The sequence below is a fragment of the Macrotis lagotis genome, chromosome 6 (assembly GCF_037893015.1).
Source record: "Macrotis lagotis isolate mMagLag1 chromosome 6, bilby.v1.9.chrom.fasta, whole genome shotgun sequence".
Classification (NCBI taxonomy): Eukaryota; Metazoa; Chordata; class Mammalia; order Peramelemorphia; family Peramelidae; genus Macrotis; species Macrotis lagotis.
This window is the reverse complement of record NC_133663.1, coordinates 87,821,655-87,846,158: the sequence shown is the minus strand read 5'-3', so window position 1 is coordinate 87,846,158 and position 24,504 is coordinate 87,821,655. Positions and strand designations below refer to the sequence as shown.

The window sequence follows — 24,504 nt, the reverse complement described above, 5'->3', positions numbered from 1 at the left end:
AGTGGCTTGCCCAAGGCCACACAGCTAGGAAATTATTAAGTGTCTGAGGCCGGATTTGAACCCTGGTACTCCTGACTCCAAGGCTGGTGCTTTATCTACTATGCCACCTAGCCACCCCTAGCTTGGTTTTTCTTTAGAGAAAAAGATTTATGAAAATAGTCAGTTGGATTCTGTCAATCCCATCTTGAGCCAATTTCAGAGTTATTCAGAAGATAAAATTGAATTACCTGCGTTTCAAAACCATCCCACTTGGCTTGCCTTTTAGCTATCCTATATCTGACTTTTACTCAGTCAGAGGAACACCACCAAAGCTATGGAAATGAGTTTCTGTTGTTTCTCTAAATGAAAATTCATTTAAATCTGGATTCTGACTCTCACATAGACACACACATATACACACATACACATCCATTCTTACTGGAAGGGAGGGGGTCACTACATAAAATGTCTAGGTTATTGAACTAATAACACCCAATAAATTCACCTTCTTGCAGTTATTTATTTTAGGTTTTTGCAAGGCAAATGGGGTTAAGTGGCTTGCCCAAGGCCACACAGCTAGGAAATTATTAAGTGTCTGAGGCCGGATTTGAACCCTGGTACTCCTGACTCCAAGGCTGGTGCTGTGCAGTTATATTTTATCTGACATTCTAGGAACAGACTGATTGTCCCCAATTTGGGGTAAAGATGTACAAGACTGCCACCTTTAGGGTAGCACCCTGTAGACTAGCAATAACTAAAATTGATAAGTCTGGTAAATCAGGTCACATTGCCACTGAGCAAGCTCTGGCTTAGGATAGTCCTTCAAAATCTTTACTAGCTATGTATGCCTTTAGGGTAGACTCAGAAACAATATGTTCCTAATTATACATTTCAGTTTTCAAGTCTTGAAAAAATCAGTCTCACAAGAAAAATATCAAGTGCCCCATTTTTATTTTCATTGTCATCGGATAACTACATGAATCACGATTTGGATTGTCCTATCAATCCAAGATTAGCCACATCGAGATGACTAGTGAAGGCAAACAGAACAGTACGTATAGCACCACCCTCCGAGCATTGATCTGTTAATACTGTACTAGACGGCAACTGATGACTACTGTGACATGTGATTTCTAATGCAAATGGGTTTTGAATGTGCAGCGATAATATCAGTTCCCAATATTTAATAACTATAAAATGCTATAATTAAAGATTTCAAAAAGTACAAAGTTACATTAATCCCAATCCTTATACCTAAACCACCTGAGTGGATTTGGATGTGGTCTCTATAGATAACAGGCCAAGTTCAGTTCTGAAGCCATTTGTTAGATTTGTTAATGATATAAATCCATTCTTCTCTGGTATAAAAACATGGAGGAAGAGGTTCCCCCCCCCCCCCAAGCAATCAGTATAAAAATGGTAAGGAATTTTTCTTCCTAAGACTATTCTCATACTCAGAAAACTTAATGGTAGAATTAATTTACTACCTCTTAGTGAAGGGATGATCTCAAGTGAGTGGGGGAAAAATGATCCCACAGCTTACTCAGCTGTTCTTTTAGTTTCACCTTGTGTTAGATTATTGGTAGTCGATTCTTAATTATCAAATCCTAAGGGCTGCTTAGCCTTTTTCTACTCCAATTGCAGAAGGAAGATTTTTCAAAGTGCTTTTAAATTGAGTCTCTTTCCACATCTTCCATGTGGACCTGATGAGATTACTAGTGAAGCCGCCAATGCTTATGTGGACATTTTTCATGGGTGTGTAAGGAAAAACATCCAAAAAAATAAGGGGGGAAAAATGCTATGCAGTGACGTTCCTTCAAACATGTCGAAGCAGCCTTTATCAGGAACTCCTCCAGTTCCCGGGAGTTTGAGAGCACCAAAAAATTAACTGGTTTCCCGACATCCTCCCTCGCTCCATTGGGATAAGCAACTTCCAAATATCGGACAATGCATATTAGTAATTGAGAACAAAGCCATAAAAGAAAAAGTGCACATTTTATCAGAACTAAAGTACACTTTTCTTTTGGAGAAAAAGAAATAATGAAATTCTTGAAGTATTTTTTTTAATGAAAACCTCTCCCAAGAAGTTTATTTCCACCTATGTTTTTAATCCCCAAATACTTAACCAATACCTTACTGAGTTTATCATATTATTCTCTGGAAAGGACTATCTTTTGTTTTCCCCTTGTGCCCTTTAAACAGGGCAAGTTAAATGGACTTTGGCTTCCCTGAAGACCTCACTCACACGAAGGCTTAAACTTCCCAAACTTTTCTCTTGCAGCAGTGGGCTCTGACTCCTAAGGAAGTCATATTCTGATCTAGCAACAGCAAACAGATATGGTGAGGTTAGGAAGGGAGAAGACTGGGCTGGGAACCAAAAATGGAGTCAGAAAGTTACAAATTTCAAGAAAAAATGTAACTGAAGAACACCATAAAACAAAACAAAAGGAACAAAAGTAGATTGTGATGTGTGGCAGAAGCTGTGTCACTGTCCACATGCTTATCGACTTGCTCCCCCCACTACTAAACTAACACTACTGTAAGTCAAACAGATTTTGCCTCAAAACTCGAAAGATTGGACTGCAACAAATAGTTACAAGAACCATAGATCTGAATCATTTCCACAAGGAAAATGAAGACATGCCCCCAACTTGTGATTGTTCTCTATCTCTGCTGAAAGGGCATGAAGTAAGCCACTGTGAAAAGAGGGGGAAAGGACATGCAAAATTTGGAGTGGAGCCTGCTAATTGTGAAGGAACCCTGACTCAAACTCGGGAAGGGACAGTGTGCCAGCCGGGGGTGGGGTGGGGTCAGTCCTGTCCTTGGTTGCTTGACCATTATTTTTATGAGCATTTTTTCCTCTGGAGTGTTAACATTGCGCGTAACTGGTCCGGAACCACCATGGCATGACTCCATTTTAAGTCTGCGAGATGAGTTTTCCAGGTACTTCGCTACTTGAATCATAATCTTAGTTGAGTAGAATAAAGGGTCCCCCTGCTTGTGCAAAGAATGAAAAATGAAGCAATAGGAAAACTTGACCCTGGGAGGAAAACAAGCACAACTTCTCTACTGGAGCCTTTCAGACCAAGTTAATGAAGTCTTTAATCTAGTTTTAAACTAACACAGTTCATACGGGTCCAGTAATACTTTTAACACACAACTCAATGACCCTGCTCCTCAAAACAATGTTTTTTGAGCCCCCACACCACCCTGCCTGCCCTCGAGCAACGGCTCACAGGGCAGTTTCCATGGAAACAAGCAGAGACCTCAGGGAGAATGACTTTACCTTCTTGGGAATGGGAGCACTTCCTGGTATCTCTACTCTACCTGCCCCAAGTACTGGGACACAACTACAAAGCCAAGGGAGTCGAGGTGTTCCAACCTGGTGTTTTCATCATCACTCTTTACTATTGAACTGGACTGGGAGGACTGGACTCTTACACATCATGCTTGAGTCTGAAACGCAATCTGAGTTCCTCTCCACAAAGGCAATATGTAACTAAACTGGATTCCTCAAGGCCATCGAGGGGACATTATAATTATCTACTTAATTGTCTACTTGGTAATTCTAGTCAAGCATTGAGGAGTTCGTCATCCGAGTGTCCAATGGCATCTGGATTTGAAAGGGGATCCAGGTCTGCAAAGAGGTTAAACCAGGCTGACATATCTTGATTACTACCACCTTCTGGAGCTGTCAGAAAAGAAGGGGGAAAAGGGGACATTAAAGATGATCAAAAAGTGTGGAACAACATAAGGATTAACAGAATGCCTTCTGTGGGGGGTGGGGAGGAGGGAAGCAAGAATGGGGGAGAAATTGTAAAACTCAAAATAAATAAAATCTTTCTAAAAAAAACAAAAAGATGATCAAAAAGGCAAGTTTACTAATGTCCTGTGAGCTTAATTTTAATAGTACTTTAACATAAATATTAATTAGATGCTTCTTTTAAGTTAAGACATGATCAATGATCAATTCTAATAATTGTCTAAAATGTGTCAATTTTTGCACATTTTCTCTCATTTTTATAACTATGGTATGGATGGCATGTCTCACAGTAGAATATAATTGTCAATTTTAGTCCAAAAAATATTCTTGGAGATTTGTCAAGTACTGAGTGCTTGCATAGGCCAGGCTTTTTTCTTAATCCAAGCATAGCAGGTAGGAGGGGAAGGGAGGTAAAAAAAAGAGGAGGGTTACCACAGAGTACAGATTCAGTATCCATTCTACATTGGAAGGACACCACAAACTTAGTGGCTTTGGAAGGGGGAGGGCAGGAAAGGTATTTTTTTTTTATTAATTTCAGAACCCAAACAAAAATCTGAGGATTTTTTTTTAAGCTTTTTGCAAGGCAAATGGGGTTAAGTGGCTTGCCCAAGGCCACACAGCTAGGTCATTATTAAGTGTTTGAAACCGGATTTGAACCCAGGTACTCCTGATTCCAGGGCCAGTGCTTTATCCACTGCACCACCTTAGCCGCCCCTAAAAATCTGAGGATTTTTTTTAAAAAGAGACATAATTGGATAGAGAGGAAGAGGAGGAATAGATCTTGGGTTTGGAAAATGTTTCTCTTCCCTACTACTTTAAGAGAGGAAGGAAGGAAAGTGGCCGGAAGGGTCTGAGGACCAACCAAGGGCTCCTATGACACAGGAAGACCATTGCACCCTCCAGGGTCTACTACCCCACCTCCCTCAGGTAGCACCTGAGATTCCTTGGAAGGGAGGCCACCTGGGCTAGGGTGAAGAGGACAGAGAATGTGACCAGTGCATTGGGGTTGGGGAGGGCCATGAGCCTCTTGGATCTGAGGTTTGTCCTCTGAAAAATATGGCTTGACTGTGTATTTTCTTAGCTATCTTCTCTAAACCCTACCCAGAACCTTCTGGGGGGGGGGGGCAGAGGGGCAAACATAGAGTGGATGGCAGTGGGGAAGGGACAGGGAGTCCAAGTAATAGCCACGAGAATAGCCCGAGAGCAAATCTATAAAGAAACTAAAGTTGCAAAAAAGACTTTTTACAGAGGCAACTTATCTACAGAAAGTCAGGAGATGGTTTAAGGCAGATTACAAAGCAAAACATAGAATGACTCCTTGAAGGAGTTTGTTACACAGTTAGTGCCAATTCCAAATCCACATGAACCTCTAAGAGACTTGTTTTTTGCCTTTATTAGTAATCCATGCTTCTTTTAATTTCACTGGAAAGTTGGCGGTTAATTTGAACCCTAAAAATGGATGTACCCTAAAGTGACAAATGCACCTTTGTCCACATCATTCTTGTATTCTATGTATTCTCACTAAGCATTAACTTAATGCTGTGGTCCCTGGTAGAGACTAGAAAATCACTATTCTGATATTTCTGAAGCCCTAAAATCTTGAAACATGACACAATTTTGAAGTTTTACTTAATATATGTACTCAGAATTGAATGGCTGTCTTGTTAATGGGCAAAATATTGGGCACTGGCCACTTGGCTGCACTGGGTAGTGGCGATCCAGTGAATTAGAGGGAAGCTCTCATCTTCTCAATTTAAATATTCACTAGGATGACATTTTTTTTCAAAAGTCTCCCTTTTATTCAGCAAAACATTCTACTAATTATGTGGAAAATCCCACATCACTCTTGAAAACCACTGATCTGAGTTCCATGAAGACTTACATGTGGGTGATTTCTTTGGTATACTCTGTGAAGGCACAGGCTGGTTGTCAGAATCTGTGTGTGAAAGAGAAAATACTGATTCCCCCTGAGAGGTCCAGCCTTAAAGAAAAATTAATGGGTTGTTAGACACACAAGAAAGCAACAGCACAAAAAAAGGAAACAGATTTGAAATGCTCTAGGATTTTTTTTTCTTTGTCAACAGCACAGTGGTCAGATAGCTGGGGCTATAATTATCTTTCGAAATTCAAATCCAACCTCCAGACACTTGCAGTCCCTTAAACTGTTTGCCTCAGTTTCCTCATCTGTAAAATGAACTGGGGAAGGAAATGGCAAACCCCTGCAGTATCTTTGCCAAGAAGACCCATGGGGATACAAAGGGTCAGACAAAACTGAACTGAGTGGACCACAAAATATTTCATGTACAATGGTGCCTGCCACAATCTGACAGACTTGACCTGAAGACAGCAATGACCCTCTCCCTTACTCCTCCAACCCCAAAGGTGGGAGCCTTGCTAAATTCAGGGGAATGCTCTTAACATGGACAGGTGCATTGCTCCTTGTGGGATGGCCAGAGGTGAATGGAGTGGAATCCTGCTCCTGGCTTACAACAGGTGTTTGGATCTGAGGTTTGTCCTCTGAAAAATATAGCTTGACTGTCTATTTTCTTAGCTATCTTATCTAAACCCTACCCTGAATTTCTCAACTTTAGAGTTTCTAGTTTATTATTGTGGCTATTATTGTGCCCCCACACCGATATTGTCTAAAAGTTCCAAGTTTTTCAGAACAGTTCTCATGGCAGAGTTACAGGTTATTCTAAGCAATGAGTCACTTCTACAAGGATAATGAAAAAGGTAAACTAACTGAAGCTAAATGTTGGGACCTTTGTGGGGATAACCAGGAAGAAATGGGGAAAAGCAAATGATTTCAGGGGTGAACATTTTATACTCATTATTTGGTGAATACAAGAATGTAAATTTTGCAAAGTAAATTATTAGTAAATTTGCAAAATCTTCACATTGATTCATATCACAGTTTTGCTTGAACAAAAATATACATATAAAGTATACAAATATACAAAAAATAGATACAGAAATACAAATACACATATGTACATATAATAAAATACATTTGAAATACTTACTACTGAAAGTTCCAGAAGCATGGCGGCCCAGGTCAAAAAGTTGTGAAGGGAGGAATCCAGATGACTTAGCAGGGGACTCTGCTCCTGCCGCAGAGTTCTGGGCAGGGAGACTGGAGCTGGGGCTCCCACAGGCATTTTGGCATTCTTGGTTAAATTCTCCAGGACTTGAGGAGCTAGGGCTCATAAGGTTGTTCAGGAACGAGAATTCCTTCTCAAAATCTTCTCCTTCCAGAGAATCTACAAGAAGATCTTTTGTAACTGTTTTGAGAAAAAAAATTTTTTTAAAAGAAAAGAAAATGAAGTAAAATACTGAGCAAAACAAAGAAGAAGAGAAGAATTTGCCTGGCTTGGGGGCGGCTAGGTGGACAGAGCACCAGCCCTGGAGTCAGGAGTACCTGGGTTCAAATCAGGTCTCAGACACTTAATAATTACCTAGCTGTGTGGCCTTGGGCAAGCCACTTAACCCCATTGCCTTAAATAAATTTAAAAATAAAAGAAGAATCTGCCTGGCTCAAAGTCATCACTGTCATACTAGGACTCTTTTTACTAATAAGTCTCTGTAGTTCATATGCACTTTTTTTTCTGTTTTGTTAAAGATTTTATTTATTTTGAGTTTTACAATTTTTCCCCCAATCTTACTGCCCTCCCCCCCACCCCACCCCCCACAGAAGGCGATCTGTCAGTCTTTACATTGTTTCCATGGTATACACTGATCCAAATTGAGTGTGATGAGAGAGGAATCATATCCTTAAGGAAGAAACATAAAGTATAAGAGATAGCAGGATCAGACAATAAGATACCAGTTTGTTTTTTTTTTCCTAAATTAAAAGTAATAGTCCTTGGTCTTTGTTCAAACTCCACAGTTCTTTATCTGCATACAGATGGTATTCTCCATTGCAGACAGCCCAAAATTGTCCCTGGTTGTTGTACTGATGGAATGAGTGAGTCCATCAAGGTTGATCATCACCCCCATGTTGCTGTTAGGGTATACAGTGTTTTGTTCTGATTCTGCTCATCTCACTCAGCATCAGTTCATGCAAATCCCTCCATGCTTCTCTGAATTCCCATCCCTTCTGGTTTCTAATAGAACAATAGTGTTCCATGATATATATGTGTGTATGTGTATATACATATATATATATATATGTATATACACATACACCACAGTTTACTAAGCCATTCCTCAATTGAAGGACATTTACTTGATTTCCAATTCTTTGCCACCACAAACAGGGCTGCTATGAATATTTTTGTCCAAGTGAGTTCATATGCATTCTTACTACAGATGTGTGTATGAATTAAAAATCACAACTACATATGCTTAACCATAGTATATTTCTGTAAATTATTAAATATCGGCATGCTAACAAGAATATTTAAAACTCTCCCACAAGATTTGCTGAATATGTAGGAAATTAAGTCTAAATAGGTAAATAGCAAAATTTCTTGATAGGGGATTAGCATACATTTAGCTGCCTTCATTCCTGCCAGGTAAGTACTCAGAGTCACGTGGATGTTGTGGAAATTTGTTTTGATTATTCATATGGCTTAAATGAGTTAGTTGTTTTTTTTTTTGCAATGAAGGAAAGAAAGTAAGAATAAATACTTGTAAGTCATAATACATCTTTGAGAAGGTAGTTTAGGGTATTGAGGAAGTGAAAACAATGAGTATAAAACTACTCTTTCAAAAGCTTCTACAGTAAAAGGAAGGAGGTAGAATAATAGAGAAGTTGGAGTTCAATTTTTTAAAAATACATTTGGTAGACTTATATTTATAGGAAGAGGGAAATAGTCAGTAAAGAGGGAGAAACTGAAGATCTACTAGATCCCTTATGCTTATGCCCCTCCCTGGGACCCTCATTCTATCATCAAGCATACTTTGCCAAACTCCAACTATAATCATTTAAAATTCCCATCTTTATTCATATGCATGTGCTCCTGAGTAGAGCTGGAGGAAATCACAAAACCATGTGGCCTGGGGTCCTCTGCAGATTTAAGTTACCAGATCTCTGCTGGGCTCCCCTGCAGCAAAGTATACTATGGTTCTCTCATTGATTGACCTTGCCCCTTCTTGGCAGTGATTTCAAACCTTTTCGCTATCCTTTAAGCCTTCCCTAGTCTTCTCTGCACCCACCCTCTCAGGAGTACCTCGCCTCCCTCTTCTCCCCTCTTCCTCCTCATCTCATGCCATTCAGATGTCTTCCCCACCTCTTTCCTTCTTCATCCTTGTCTAACATGAATAGGTGGTCTTCTTCGTGCTGAGCAAACCCTTCTACTTGTATCTGGGATCCCATCCTTGCTTCTCTTCAGTCTCCTGGTTCTCACTGGCTGCTTCACTATTGCCTTCAGCATAACAACTCCAACCTTAAAAAATCCTCATTTGATCCAACCATTCCTGTTTGTTATCATCCTACATCTTAGCTTCCCTTTGGAGCTCATTCAGTCATCTAGAGGTACTTCTACTTCCTTTTCTCTCACTAAAATACTCTGCATTTGACTTTTGACCCTATCCTGCAACTAAAACAGCTCTCTCCAAAGTCAGGAAAGATCCCTTAATTGCCAGCTCTACTGGCTGGTCTCCTCACGCATCCTTCTTAAGCTCTCCCCTTGACACCATCTCCTCTCTAGCCATTCCTCCTGGTTCTCTCTTCATTCCCCTCCTAGCCCTGAAAACTGCACCCTCCCCTGAAGCCTTCTCTTCATTCTCAGCTCTATTCCTTAGCTTCTTCTTCAATGAGAATGTAAGCTCCAGGAGGGGCATTCTTCTTGTGTGTGTGTGTGTGTGTGTGTGTGTGTGTGTGTCTAACACAGCAAGGTCATGGCCATTCAACATGAGAGTACCTCCAGGCCTTTTCTTTACTTCTGAATATTATTCCTCTTGGAAGAACTGGCTTTCATGGTTTCAAAATCAGCTCAATGCAGAGGATTCCCAAATGTGTATTTCTAGCCATAGCTACAATCTTTCAATACCAACTGTTGCTTGGCTATCTCTCACACTGCATCTCCTGCAGACGATGGATTTTCAGTCTGTTTTTTTCAGTTTTTTTTTACAAGGCAGTGAGTTTAAGTGACTTGCCCAAGGTCACACACTAGGTAATTATTATGTGTATGAAACTGCGTTTGAACTCAGGTCCTCCTGACTCCAGGGCCAGTGCTCTACCCACCATGCCACCTGGCTGCCCTAGACAATGCATTTTCAACATGAACTCCTTTTTCCCCAAAGCCTCTCCTCTTCAGAACTGCTAAGATACTAGGAGGAGCACCACTATCTTCCCAGTCATTCAGCCTGGCCAGCTTGTTCTTCTCGACTCTCCTGGCAGTCCACCCACATACCCTCTTCTGAGACGCTGTCCACTGTGTGCCTGCCCCTCTCCTCTCACACAGTGATGCCTTGGTACTGGCCCACACAACCTCATGCTTGGACTCCTACAGCGGCCTCCTGGTCAGTCTCCAACCCATCCTCAGCTGTCCAAGGGATGTTCCTGCTTATGTCACCACTCGCCCCCTAATCAGCTAACTCCTCTTTACCCCCATGTGGCTTTTAAAGCTGGTCCCTTGCCGCCTCTGGAGTCTCCTTGTACTCTACACTCTAGCGAGGCTGGTCCTCTGGCCCACTGCTCCATCACTCTTCACAGTGACTTTCCACCAATGGTGTCCCCCATGCCTGGAACGTGGCCTGGAATGTTCTCCTTCCTCAGTTCTGCCTCCAGCCTTCCTGTAGGACTCGGCTCCTACCCCACATTTGGCTGGTCTTCTTGTCTTCCAACATTCCTATCACTTTGTTATCTCTGAGACTACCTTCCATCTATCCTGTAAATAACTTCTAGGTACCCGTGTTTTCACGTTGCCCCCCTCAATAACGGGTAGCTTCCTGGAGGGCAAGGGGCACCTTTTTGCCTGTTTCTTTCAGAGCCATTATACCTGATTCAGAGTGAATGCTTAACCAACTAATAGTGATGACCATGGATTCAAGAGATGTGATAAATCGACGACTCCTAGTTGATGAGATGTGAATTCCAAATGTCAGTGACAGTGGGTTTGGTGGTGGCGTCCAACAGGAATTGGCAAATATGAAGGAGAAAGATCATGGTATCCCACGTTTGGAATTTTATTGTGGGCATATTTACTATGAAGTGCTGAGGAAACAGCATCTATTTCCAGTTGTCTTCTGAACACCTCCCCAGTGCCCTGTACCTCTAAAATGTACAATATTGAGTTACCTGCCCTCAAAGAAGCCTCTTCATCTAGACTTCCCCTAGTTTTGTCAATGTGCTCACGTGTGAGAGAGTGTGTGTATATTGGGGGGGGGGGTCTCCTCTCCTAGGAGGTAAGATCCTTGAGAGTAGAGATTGTTTCTGGGTTTTTTTGTCTTCTACTACATTGAGACCTACTGGAGCCTTCTTGACTGAAAGAAGATGCTAATCCTATAATGCTCTACTCTCATCAGATCCTTTCTGGAGACTGTTCAGCTCTGATAATTCATACAGGAAGGAATGACCAGCATGGGAAAGGTCTGGCAAGTGGTAGATGTCTTTAGTAGAAAACAAGTTTCTGTGAGTGAGGGAAGATGAAAGGAGGAAGGATGAAAGGAAAAGGTCTAGGGTAAAGGGCAGCTGGTTAATAATAGAGTGGAAAGAGAACAAGGGAAAGGATTTGGAGAGGTGTGGACCTTAGCTGCATAGGAATGGGAATGCTAGGAGAGGTAATAGGAGAAAGGAATTGTCACCAAAGAAAACAGATGTTGATTCTAAACCACAAGGATAAGAGGAGCAAGAGATGTAGGAGTATGCTAACCACAGGGTAAGGGGGAGTGATAAATAGGGAAAAGTTTGTGAGTGAGATGTCATTTTTATATTCTTTATCTTCTTCACCCCTCTTCCACATCCATATCCATCTATTATTCTCTTCTTTGCCTCATCAGTTTTTCTGAAACAAAATAGGAACTTTTAAAATACTTGTTTGATTGTCTGGGTCAGTAAATAGATCGATCCTCTATTTATAGTTTAATGTTAATTATTCAGAATAAGGACAATGAGGCAGATCCCCAATTAAAGATTCAATTACTATGACTATTTCTCTCATACTAATAACCAATTATTAAATTAGATTAAGATTTTCCCTTTTTATTCCTCATTCAGAAGCCAGAAACCTGTAGATTATTCAGTAACTGAAGGCTATTGCTAAGAGATGAGATTACCCAAATTCCTGTGGCTTTTCAGTCCTGGATAGGAGACCCCACCCAATTAGAGAACCTTACAAAGAATTTAATCTAAGGTGGATTTTGGCCCATTGTGCTCCAGGAAGGCAGGTTCAGGGTCAGGCTGGGGTGGGAGGGTGGAAAATATATAACCTTTGTCTAGGGCTGGGGGGAGGGGGGTGTCTGGTTGAGATTATCTCTCTCTTTGTCCATGGTGATAGTATCAAAGTCACAACTCCCAGTTCCTTATTAGAATAAGTATATGTCTCATTATAATATTCATTCCTCTCATCACCTGTTAACCAATCAGAGTTAATTGCCACCTGTTGGCAACACCCAAGGCTTCCAAGGGCATATAAATGTCAAGAAGTCACCATGATCCATCTTTGGGATTCGAGAGTGCCACTGACCTCTTTTATTATGATTACCCAGAAATTATATCTAACTTTTTATGTCACAATTCCAATCCCACTCTCACTACTTGTGTTGCCTTGGGCAAGTCACTTGCCTTCATTTTCCTTATCTGTGCAAAAGATTGGATTAGAAAGCTTCTGAGGGCTCTTCCTGCTTTATATCTAGCATTTGAATTGGCAGGATCTTTAGTTTCTTACCATTTTCAGGCCCAGAAAATGGAGGTGCTTCAAACTCGCTCATTTGAAAATGGTTCTCTTTGTGTTCTTCTGTTTCTGAAAGAAAATAAACAATTTGATTTCAGGTTTAAAAAAAAAAGATACATAAAAACAAGACAGGTATATGTCTGTAAGTCTTAAAAGAACTGATTGAGTATGTGGGATTCTCTGGTCCCATCCCATATTATCTCTGGAAAGGCTTGGAAAAGACTCTGAATTCTTGAAAAAAAGATTTTGCAGAGATGGAAAGGTTTCACATCAGGCTGGGAATGGACTGTGTGTCTGTGAATTGAAAACAAACCAAGCTAATTCTCAGGTGGTGAACATTTTAGCCACAACAACAAGGAAGTCTACTAAGCTAGAGAAGAGTTAGGACCTTTATTGGTGAATGATACCTACACCAAGGAAGTCGTGGATCCCAGAAGTATACATGACCTGGATAAACTCCCTCATTCTACAAATGAGAAAAATGGAGCTCAGAGAAGCTAAATAATTTGATCATATGATACAGTCATTACCACAGTTAGTGGTAGACCCAGGATTTGAACCAGGGGTCAATTGAATTATATTGAATTGTAACTGTATAACTGTAGACTTGAAACATCATTTAGTCTACCCCTCTTGTCTTACAGATAAGCACACAAAAGGCCCAGAAGAGTTGAATGACTCACCAAAAAGGTCCCTCAAGTACCAAGCGGAAGGATGAGAATTTGAACCTAAGGTCAATGGACTGAGCAGGGGCCTCAGAGAGACTGTCAAGTTCAACCTCTCATTTAAAATGAGGAAACAGAGACTTGTCCATGGTCAGGAAGGAAAACTATTAGAGGAGGACCCAGATTCTCCAACACCAATGCCAGCAAGCATTACACTGGAGCAGCTTGCTGGTGTATTTATAAAACATCTAAAATGGATGTGTGCTTTCTGGTCCATTCATGAGAAAAATGACCATGCTTAACAATCAGACTGTCAACATCCCAGGAAATGTTTACAACTCTCTGAAGAGCTAAATAATTATGATGAGGATCCCTGAAAGAATACTACAAATGGATTTTAAATATATCTACATTGAGCTCAATCTACTTAGAAAGAAGAGGAAAAACTGACAAGTGATAGGGAAATCTTAAAGAATGTGAAACTATTCCCATGGTCTAATAGTCATGTGCAAAGCATGAACCAAGTTAATTCCAGAAAATGGCTCACTTGTAGAAAACAGAAACTTCTTAAGTGAAAAATATGTCCAAAAAGAAAACAAGAAAACATGGTTCTGCTGTTTCTCAGGCCCCTAAGGATGAGTTATTTCCTGAAAGAAATGATATTAAATGTATTTCAAACTCGGCTACAGATTGCAAGTAAAAAAACAGTAAAAAAAAAAAAAAAAAAAACACCAGAAACATTTTGGGCAGTTCCTGTTTTTGTGAGAAAATCACAGTGCATGAAGCTGATTTGAAAATTTATATAGATGCCAAAGTGACCCATTACTCAAATATTATGATTAAAATGCATTTAGTCAGAGTGGCTAGGTGGCGCAGTAGATAAAAGCACTGGCCCTGGAGTCAGGAGTACCTGAGTTCAAATCCGACCTCAGTCACATAATAATTACCTAGCTGTGTGGCCTTGGGCAAGCCACTTAACCCCATTTCCTTGAAAAAAAGCTAAAAAAACAAAACAAAACAAAAAGATAAAAAAATAAAATGCATTTAGTCATTTGGGGATTTTCTTCCTTTTGAAAAATCTGTTGCCATTCTAAGAAATGGAAACATTTCATTTTAAAATGACAAAGGCCAGTGGTACAAAGATGTTAGGCAGATGACCCCAGGTTCTTGAAACTGAAGCCCAGATTCTGGGAAGTCTTTCTACCAAGGAAAGCTTTGAATATGAGATCTTTAATTAAGTTCAGAAAGTCTTTCTGCTAGCAGCTTTGGAATCTATTTCTGTACAGCAATAAAAGATTTTTTAAAAATGGGATGAACTGCCATAAATCATTCTTGAAAGCAATTTGGAATTACACTAAAAAATAAAATGTCCATATTGACCTAAATGTAGAAGAAAACAAGCATGTTTTACTATGGTCTACTATGCCTAGATATGTCCCTAAGCACTTTACAGATATTATCTCATTTGAGATTTCACAACAACTCTGGGAGACAGGTGTTGTTATTATCACCATGGCTGAGGAAACTTTGGATAACAGGTAAAAAGTGACTTGCCCAGAGTCACACAGCTGAATAGAGAGTGCATGAAAAGGATACTGGACAGTTCTCCTCTATGTCTACAGAGGCCCAAACAAAAGGGAATATACTTAAATAAATGTAAAAATATTTTGGTTCAATATATCAAAGAATTTATTGTCAATAAAGGTGATAAGACACAACAACGAACAATGGAGGGAGGAATGTGGAATCCCTACTCCTAGAAAAATTTTAATGAGAGAAAAGAAAAATAAAATAAATTTAGAGAATGGATAAGAAGATTTTTCTGAGTTCTCTCCCCCCTTATTATCCTTATGATTTTTAAAAAAATATATATAATTTAGGGCAGCTAGGTGGCCTAGTGGATAAAGCACCGGCCTTGGAGTCAGGAGTACATGGGTTCAAATCTGACCTCAGATACTTAATAATTACCTAGCTGTGTGGCCTTGGGCAAGCCACTTAACCCATTTGCCTTGCAAAAAACAAAAAATAACAAACAAACAAACAAACAAAAACATAATTTGACCCAAAGCTTTTTCTTATGTACATTAATTATTCAAAGTCAAGATTATACTAGTAAAAGATGCACTGTCCCTTTAAGGCCCCATGCATTTGGAGCAACTTAAATATGAAATTGGTAGAAAAAAGTATCTTTATGTAAAGGAAAAGATTTCTATTAATTATTAAGACATCTTTTTAAAATTTTTATTTAAGGCAATGGGGTTAAGTGGCTTGCCCAAGGCCACACAGCTAGATAATTATTAAGTGTCTGAGGCCGAATTTGAACTCAGGTCCTCTTGACTCCAGGGCCAGTGCTCTATTCACTGCACCACCTAGCTGCCCCTGATTTATATTAATTATTAAAGAATATAATATATTAGTACTTCATTTTTTAAAAAAACACCTGCTAATTAACATCTCCATGAAAAATAGTTTTCAAATGAGATTTGAACATTTTTAGTCAGAAAATGAATTAATGAATAGTGATGTAAATATTAAGCTATAAATCATTTTGGGAATGATGTAGAATGTCTTATTTGTGGGTAAAGAGTTTGATCTTAAAAAGAAGCAGAAAACTAACTTTTAATGATTCAAAAGTTAGTATGAAATAGGAGAAATAGGAATGAAAAGAAAAGGTTTCAAGGACAGCAAAAGAACAAGAGGGCCTCATTGGAGACTTTAGAGCTACTTCAGTTCATCTACATAAGAATGTTTTTATGATAAAAGGGTAGAATTAAAAAATGAGAAATCATTAACATTTGCAACTAAAATATTACTGAAAAAAGATGATTCATTTGATAAGGGAAATTTGGGAAAATTATTACTTTTTTAGGTAAAAAATAAGTCCTTGGGGAAACAGAAAGCTCTCCTTCATCTCCTGAAGGATAATGATGTAGGAACTTGAAAGAACCTGATAAAAAGAATTGAAGACATAAGAAGGAAGGAATGAAAGCTAGAGGCAATAAGCCTGCAGAAGCAGCTAGTTAAATGATCATCATTATTGGCAGATGATCCAGGAACAGCTCTTTGTGTACTGCTTAAGGGTCAACAGGAACTGTGTTACTATGAACTGCACTCTTCTTGTTCAATCTAGTCTCTGAATGAATGAATAACTGTCTAGATTGGATGATGCAGGTTTGATGAGCTTTGCTGTTTTTTGGCAAAAAGACAAATGCCACTAACATTAAGCAGAAATATTTTTGTTGGCAACAAAATGAAGGACTAAATTTTTCCTGCCCCCACTAATTCTCAAAATAAAAAAAAATACAAAAAGAACAATTTATGTGACAGAGCAATTAGAACTGAATTAATCTGCAGAAAAAGAAAGTAAAAAGCACAAGTGTAAGAGCAATATAAATTGACACTAGAGAATGCTACTTCAATGTTACACAGTTCTCTTCTTCCAGTTGCCTCCAGAATCCAGCAAGGCCAACAAAATAACCCAATACTTGTATTTTGGGACCATACTCAGAGACTTCCCTTCTGTTTCAGAGTCTGTGCTAGTTACCCATCCATGTGCAACAAGAGGAGTACACTGACTCTTCCTGGCAATGTGAAAAGGTTGAGAAATACAAAAGGTAGAAGACTGGATTTCTGGATGCTTGGTATGTTCCTTGGAATAAGGACGCCAAGCTTCAGAGTCTCTGCCTGAAACACCCTCCCCAACCCAGAAAAAAAGCATCTGATTCAGCCAATCAGAAAACTAAACAATTGAGGTAATTAGAGCAAGTAGTCAGTCTGCAGCTACAAAGGACTTGAGAGAAAGGGACAGAATCCAGTTGGCTCCATTCATGACTCAACCAAAAGTTACTTGAAGCAGGATCCAAGATAAATTCCCAGTGCTAAAGAAGGCAAATTGAGTTTTATGTTTCAATTATGGTGTTAAACCTTTCATTAATGGGGAAGAGAGTCACAAGTGACCAACAAGGGAATTAAAGAGTCAAGTAAAAAAATTCAATTAGAAACCTTTAACACAAGAAGATAAATCAAAAGGTACTAAAATTAGAAGGGAAGATGAATGCTAAAATATCCAAAAGATTACAAACCTTTCTAAATAAATATTGAGAGGTAAAGAAAATTGAATCAAAACTTTATTAAACAGAATTTTATGGATTTCCCAGAGAGCATGAAACCACAGAAGAATATTCTGGAATCGTTCAAGAGATCAGTCAGAATCTTAAAAGTAGTTAGAAGAGGAAAATACCAGAATTTGTGGCCTGCACAGCTAAAATAATTAGCAGAAGAGAATCTGTGGCAGCAAGTCTTTCCAAAGAAGCAAAAAAAAGACCAAAAAAACCAAATTAAGAATATAAATAGAATGAATTGAAGGAAAATTTAAAAGAAGGAATAGTAAAAGTAGAGTAACATGTAGAGTCAACATAAAGATGATAGGTCTCCTTGAAGAATATGACAAGATAAGATGAAGAACTTTATGCAAGAAAACCTCAAAACATATGAATATGGAGAACAAAGCATCAATCAAAAGAACCCAAAGATCACCTCCAGGAAAAACCAAACAAAAAACCCCTAACTTCAAATTCTATTTCTTAAAATAAATAAAATAAGCATTTATTGAGTCTCCCATGTGCCAGTTATGAACATTGTGCAAATATGATCTCATTTCATCTTGAGATCAAACAATCCTACAAGATAGGTGCCATTAGTATCCCAATTTTATACTTGAGGAAACTGAAGTATAAAGAGATGAAAGTAAGTTGCCCAGAGTCACACAGCTAGTAAGAGTCTACAGCTGAATTTGATCTCACGTTTTCCTGGATCTAGGCCTAGTACTCTAGGCCTGTGCCAGTTAGCTGCTTCAAGACACACAGTGGTTAAATTTCACAATTCCAGTGAAAAACAACAAATTCTAGAAGCAGTCACATTACATAAAGGAAAGTAAATTAAATTTACACAAGACTATAATGTATAAATCAGAGACTGCAGAAAGGAATGGAATATATTCCAAGAAGCAAAGATACTTCAAAGAATGCAAGTCAAAATGAGGTACCTAACAAACTTAATCATCAGTTGAAAAAAAAAGACATTTGAAACTTTCCTTTAAAAAATGTGAATAGATTATTTTACTTGTAAACACTACAAACTAAATCACAATTTAAAAAGTGAACATAACTAAGAGGGAAAACAAAATGATTAAATAAATTACCCTCATCTTTAGAAACTATTCAAAGGAAAAAAAAACAGAAAGAAAAAGTATTCTATTAGGTTAAAAGAGATATTTGTTTTTAAAAGTACACAAGGGGATAAAGATAAAAGTGGAAATGACAGTGAAGGACCTGACCTGAAACTACACATACAATCTTACCACAGGCAAATCAATATATGGCAAGGGACTGCAGACTGAGAGGTTGGGAAATCATGGAAAACAACAAAGAGAATATAATGTAGTCATCTGTCAGCAAGAAGGAAGCAATGAAAATCAGAGACAAAGTTTGGTGGAATGGCAGAAAGAAACAAAGAATTTTATCCTACAAGTATTCCACACAAAGACCTTGAAAATGAGCAGGACCAAGTCCTGATAACAAAAATCGAGGAAAAAAAAATTACAGTGTATATTTTTTTCAGCTGAAGTCACAGAGAGAGACAAGGAGTGCCCATGTGGAGCCACTGCAGGGACGGGCTGTCACCTGGCTCAGAAAAGGGCAGAGGAGGAGGTGCCAATTGCCGGCTCTGGCATTCAGTGTCCAGTTCTGAGTCACAAGTCCAGGGATGACCAAGGAGAGGCAATGCCTCTGGGGTGGCATTCCAGGGGGAGGAGCTATTCTATGGTCAAAGGTCCTATTCTATGGACTAAGCAATGGAGCAAGTTCAGAAACAAGCAGTGGCCAGGTGGCTCTGATCCCATGACTGGAAAAAGAGTCTCAGTTCAAGGCTTGAGCTTAATCTGAAGTCTGCAGAAGAATAACTGGTGTAGGAATTTTCGACCAAAGGGGACCCTGTAATTCCATCTCTCTAAACAAACAAGGGGCTGCTAGGTGGATCAATGGATAGAGCACCAGCCCTGGATTCAGGAGGACCTGAGTCCAAAACTGGCCTAAGACCCTTAATAATTACCTAGCTGTGTGACCTTGGAAAAGTCATTTAACCCCATTGCCCTACAAAAAAAAAAAGATTACAAATTTAAACAAACAGGACCATCCCCAGGCTGATAGTGGCTGAAGTCAGCAACAGTCTACTGGAACTCCAATCAGAGCTGGTGCACAGGGATGCTGCTTAGACCCATGCCCAGAGAGCATCTTCCAGAGCACAGACCTTTGCCCTGGATCAGATCACTTTGGGAGCCTGAATTGTTCCTGAGATAGTGGAATAACCACAATCAATATCTCCAAAGAGCGGCATCAGAACTGGCCCAAAGCTTCCCACCAGGAATGCCCAGAGTCTCGCCTTAACATCACATATGAAGACAACAGGCTGGAAGAATGAATAAACTCAAGGAAGTTATATCATAAAAGATATCAGACAAACTTAGATGAGAATGGTTCCATATTTATAGGAAAATGCAGTTCCAGGAAAAATGAACTAGAATGCCTGGAAGAGATGAAGCAAGAGAGAACTGAAAGGTTTAAACTGTTTTTATGAATGAAATGAGAGCATTGGAGGAAAAAACTGAAAAAAAAAAGATCTAGGGAAGAAAGAATTGTAAAGGGAATTACCAGCTCTACCTTAAAAGGTGAAAAACCTCACCCAAGCAACAAGCTCTGTGAAAATGAGAATGGACTGAATAGAAGCCAATAACTCCATGAAAAAACAAGAAATACTAAAATGAAATAAAAAGATTGAAAAGAATAGAAGAAATATTGGAAATCTCAAAATAAAAAAAAAAAGATCTGAAAAATAACCCAAAGAGAGACAGTTTAAGACTCATAGGACTACCTGAATACCTCAGCCAAAAAACAAAATAAAACATGCTATTTCAAGAAATCATAAAAGAAAATTGCCCAGGTTTCTTAAGAATTTAAGTCACCTCCTGAAAGAAATCTGTGAATGAAAACTCCCAGGATACATTGTAGTGAAAATCCAAAGCTTCCAGGTCAAAGAAAAAAATACTGCAAGAAGTCAGGAAGAAAAAATTCAAAGACCAAGGAGCCACAATCAGGACTGTCCAACATTTAAACAGAAAGCATAATATTCCAGAAGGCAAAGGATAGAAGCTTAAAACAAAGGATAACTTAACCAGAAAAACTTACTATGATACTATAGTGGGGAAAATGGGTTTTTAATGAAATAGATGACTTCCAAGCATTTGTGATGAAAAGAACAGAATTGCAAAGAAACCTTGAAATTTAAGTATAAGAGTTGAGGGACTACTAATGAATAATCCTAAGGAATTAAACAAGGATAAACAGCTTACATTTTAATATGAACCCTATCATCATCAAGGTTGGGAGGAGGTTTAATTAGATAGAGGGTCTGGAAGTGCTTCTATTATGTATGAATGATCTTACAAAAAGAATGAAAAGATAGAAGACAGATATATTAGGGTACAAAAAGGGAGAGGAAGATGGGGATAATTGTCTCATAGGGTATTTATAAAAAGTATATATAATGAAGAAGAAGGTATGGGACAAGCAGGGGATACTCGAACTTCCCCCACATCTACATACTGATCCACATACACAGAGGGCACACATTTCACTCCAGAGGGAACTAAGAGAGAAAGAGATTAAGGGAAGCAGGGGAATAAGAAAGAGGTTAGACTAAAGGAAGGATTAATCTTAAACAAAACATACAACTACAGAAATATTTATAACAGCCATTTTTTTTTAACACTGATGCAAGTTTTTATTTTATTTATTTCTTTATTTTAAGGCAATGGGGTTGAGTCCAAGGTCACACAGCTAGGCAGTTACTAAGTGTCTGAGGTCAAATTTAAACTCAGGTCCTCATGACTCCAGGGCTGGTGCTTTATCCACTGCACCACCTAGCTGTCCCCTAAAACAGTTGTTTTTGCAGTGGAAATGAGGGTGTGCCCATAAATTTAGGAATGTCTGAACAAGTTATATGAATGTGAAAGAATATAGCTAGGTTCAGTTAGTACAAAAATTAAATCTCATGAGGCAACTGCACCATCTGAATTTGTACTGATTGATATTATACTTGGTTCCAGTCCAACAGAAATGTGCAATAAAAAATTTAAAATATACTTTAATCTCCTTATTAATATAAATAATAAGTAATAATATAATATAAATTAATATAATAGAACAAAGATAAGAAAATGTATTTTTATGGTTATATATAGTAATAGAATAGTTATAATTTTTAAAATTCCAAAAATTACTGAATATCTAAATAACGAATAGATAAGCCTAGGATACCAAATCTTTCTTCATATGCTAGTAGGTGGAAAGAGTTTTATTCCTATCCTGGCAAATTTGCTTGCTCGCATTCTCATACAATGAACAGAGTAGAATTAGATGGCTTGGGGCATTCTCTAAAATCTAAAATGCTTTCAACTTTAATATTCCTTAAAGAAATAAAGAACAACTTAAACTGCTTGAGGAATACAGAGTACTCATGGATTGGTTATGTCAATATAACAAAAATTAATAATTTAAAATATCAAAATGATTTATTGTTTAAATTAAATACCTATCAAATTATCCAAAAAATATTTTACAGAATTCAACCAAAAAAATAATAAAATTCATTTGAAAAAAGAAAAGACCTCGAAGACAATAAACATTTATTAATCCTTTCTTGGATGTCAGGCAACAGTCCCACTTCTGGAGAAGCTTACATTCCAATGGGAGAAGTAGTACACAAAAATGAGATGAAAAGAAGGGAATAGAGAAGGTCTGCCCCAGCAGAAAAGCATGATTCTGAAGGCCCCAGGTCAGGAACAGGGCTGGTAGAAGAATGAACATAAACCAACCTGGACCCCTGTACAAAAGGGAGATACCAAGGGGAACTCATCAATGGCAAAAGGGGGAGGGAGGGAGAGACTGGTAGAGAGAAAGTTCATGGTGAACCAGCTGCAATGGAGATATGGTATTCTAAGGTGAGAAGACCCCAGAGTTCAGAGGAACATTGTGGGAAGAAGTGGCAGAAGAGGCCAAGTCTGAAGTCCAGAAGATCAGAAACAGGGAGGAAAGAGAGAAGTAGGAATAAGAGGCAAGGGTGATTAAAGGAGGGATTAGTCCTAAGCAAAATAGTAATAACAACAACAACAACAGCAACTCTAAGGAAGTACAAGAATTTTTACAGCAAATTCTTTGGCAGGTAAAGAAATGCAAACTAAGGAAGTGTTCCATCAAGGAGAAATGTTTGAATAAGCTATGATAAATAAATGACTAAATACTATTGTGTGTGAGAAAATGATGGTTTCAGAAAAATCAAAAATATGTAAGAACTGATAAAAAGCTTACAAAAATATGAAATGCATAAGTTAACAGAATCAGAAACATAAAAATTTTAAATAACAATCTTAAAGAATAAATTGAGGGGCAGTTAGGCAGCACAATGGATAGAGTACAGGCCCTGGAGTCAGAAGGACCTGAGTTCAAATTTGACCTCAGACACTTAATAATTGCCTAGCTGTGTGACCTTAGGCAAGTCACTTAACCCCAATTCCTTAAATGAATAAAACTTTAAAAAATAAATAAATTGAGCACTTGCTTATAAGTGAATTGCCCCCAAAATAACCCCAGGACCAGATGGGTTTACAAGTGAATTCAATCAAATGTTTAAAGCACAATTAATTACAATATTACATAAAACACATTGAAAAAAAGAGGAAAAGGATCTTACTAGATTCCTTCTATGATAAAATATGGTTTTTATGACAAAGCCAGGGAAAAGCAAAAAAGAGAAAGAAAACTATCAACCATATCTATTAATATTGGATATAAAAATTTTAAATAGAATAACAGCAAGAAGACTACAGCAGCATACCACAAAAATTATACACTTTGACCAGGCTAAAATGTATATACAGGGATACAGGACTGGTCCAGTATGGGAAAGTTATAAACATAATTGACCATGTTAATAATAAAAACAAGAAAAATCTCATGATTTTATTAACAGATGCAGAAAAGGTTTTTGACAAAAATAACTCTCTGGTTAAAAACAACAAAAAACTTGAAAGGAATAAAAGGACATTTCCTTAATGATAAATAGGATTTATCAGAAGGGCAGGCTTGATGGTGCAGCAGATACAGTGCCAGCCCTGGAGTCAAGAGGACCTAAATTCAAATGTGGTCTCAGTCATTTTGGGGGCAAGTTTCTTCAACTGAAAATGAGCCAGAGAAAGAAATGGCAAACTATTCCAAGAGCTTTGTCAAGAAAACTCCAAAAGGAGTCACAAAGAGTCAGATACAACCAATTAACAACAGCAAAATATTTAACCAAACACAAAAGTCTGTATTATCTGTAATATGAAAAAATAGAGGCATTTCCAATAATATCAGGGGTAAAACACAGATATTCATTCTCATCATTAATACTGAATATAGTATCAAAATTGGTAAGTCTATCAAAGAAAAGAAAAAGAAATTGAAGGAATAAGCAAGCATAGACAAAAAAATGATCACTTTTTTCAAATATGATTTACTTTGAAAATTCTAGCGTGTCAACTAAATAACTGAAACAAAAATTTCAGCCAGGTTGCAGGATGTAAAATAAATTTACACAAAGTATCAGTATTTTTCTATGTGACCAACAAAATTCATCAGAAAGATACAAAAAGAAATTTCAATTAAAATAGCTACAAAAAATATAAAATATCTGTGAATCTACCACAAATATGGAACACCGAATACCATGACAGATCAAAATAACTGGAGAAATATTGATTGCTCCTAGGTAGACTAAGACAATAAAATCAAAATCAAAATCAAAATGATACACATATTGAGAACTGGACCTATTCAGTCTCAAGTATTACCTCTGAGCAAATCATTAACCACTGTTTGCCTCAGTGTCCTCTACTATCCAACTATAAAATGGTGATAATCACAGCACCCTACCTCATGGAGTTATTGTGAAGACCAAATGAAATCATATTTGTAAAGCATTTAGCAAAGGACCTGAGACACAGTAGTTGCTATGCAAATTAATTTTATGGTGCAGTTCTGTATCAACCAAACTACCCAAAAAGAGTATTTTATAAATCTAGAAAAATTCATTTCAAAATTCGCTAGGAGGAATTGAAGGTGAAGCCTCTCAATAAGGGAAAAAAGGAAAGAAAGAAGAAAGGAAGGAA

General features: G+C 38.1%; 1 protein-coding gene across 2 annotated transcripts in view; it reads right to left on the bottom strand.

The window, feature by feature from the left end:
* Positions 1-903: 903 nt before the first annotated feature.
* The window catches only part of ICA1L (islet cell autoantigen 1 like), a 61,279-nt gene continuing 37,678 nt past the window's right edge, over positions 904-24,504 (bottom strand). Inside the window, exons 9-12 of one of the 2 annotated variants that reach the window (XM_074191622.1) lie at positions 12,574-12,648; positions 6,766-7,023; positions 5,625-5,723; positions 904-3,670 (exon numbers count right to left, since the gene is read on the bottom strand). In XM_074191622.1, coding sequence (XP_074047723.1) covers positions 3,552-3,670; positions 5,625-5,723; positions 6,766-7,023; positions 12,574-12,648 — 551 coding nt within the window. In that variant the 3' untranslated portion in view covers positions 904-3,551. The remainder of the gene's footprint in view (positions 3,671-5,624; positions 5,724-6,765; positions 7,024-12,573; positions 12,649-24,504) is intronic. The other variant, XM_074191623.1, reaches the window with a different exon arrangement.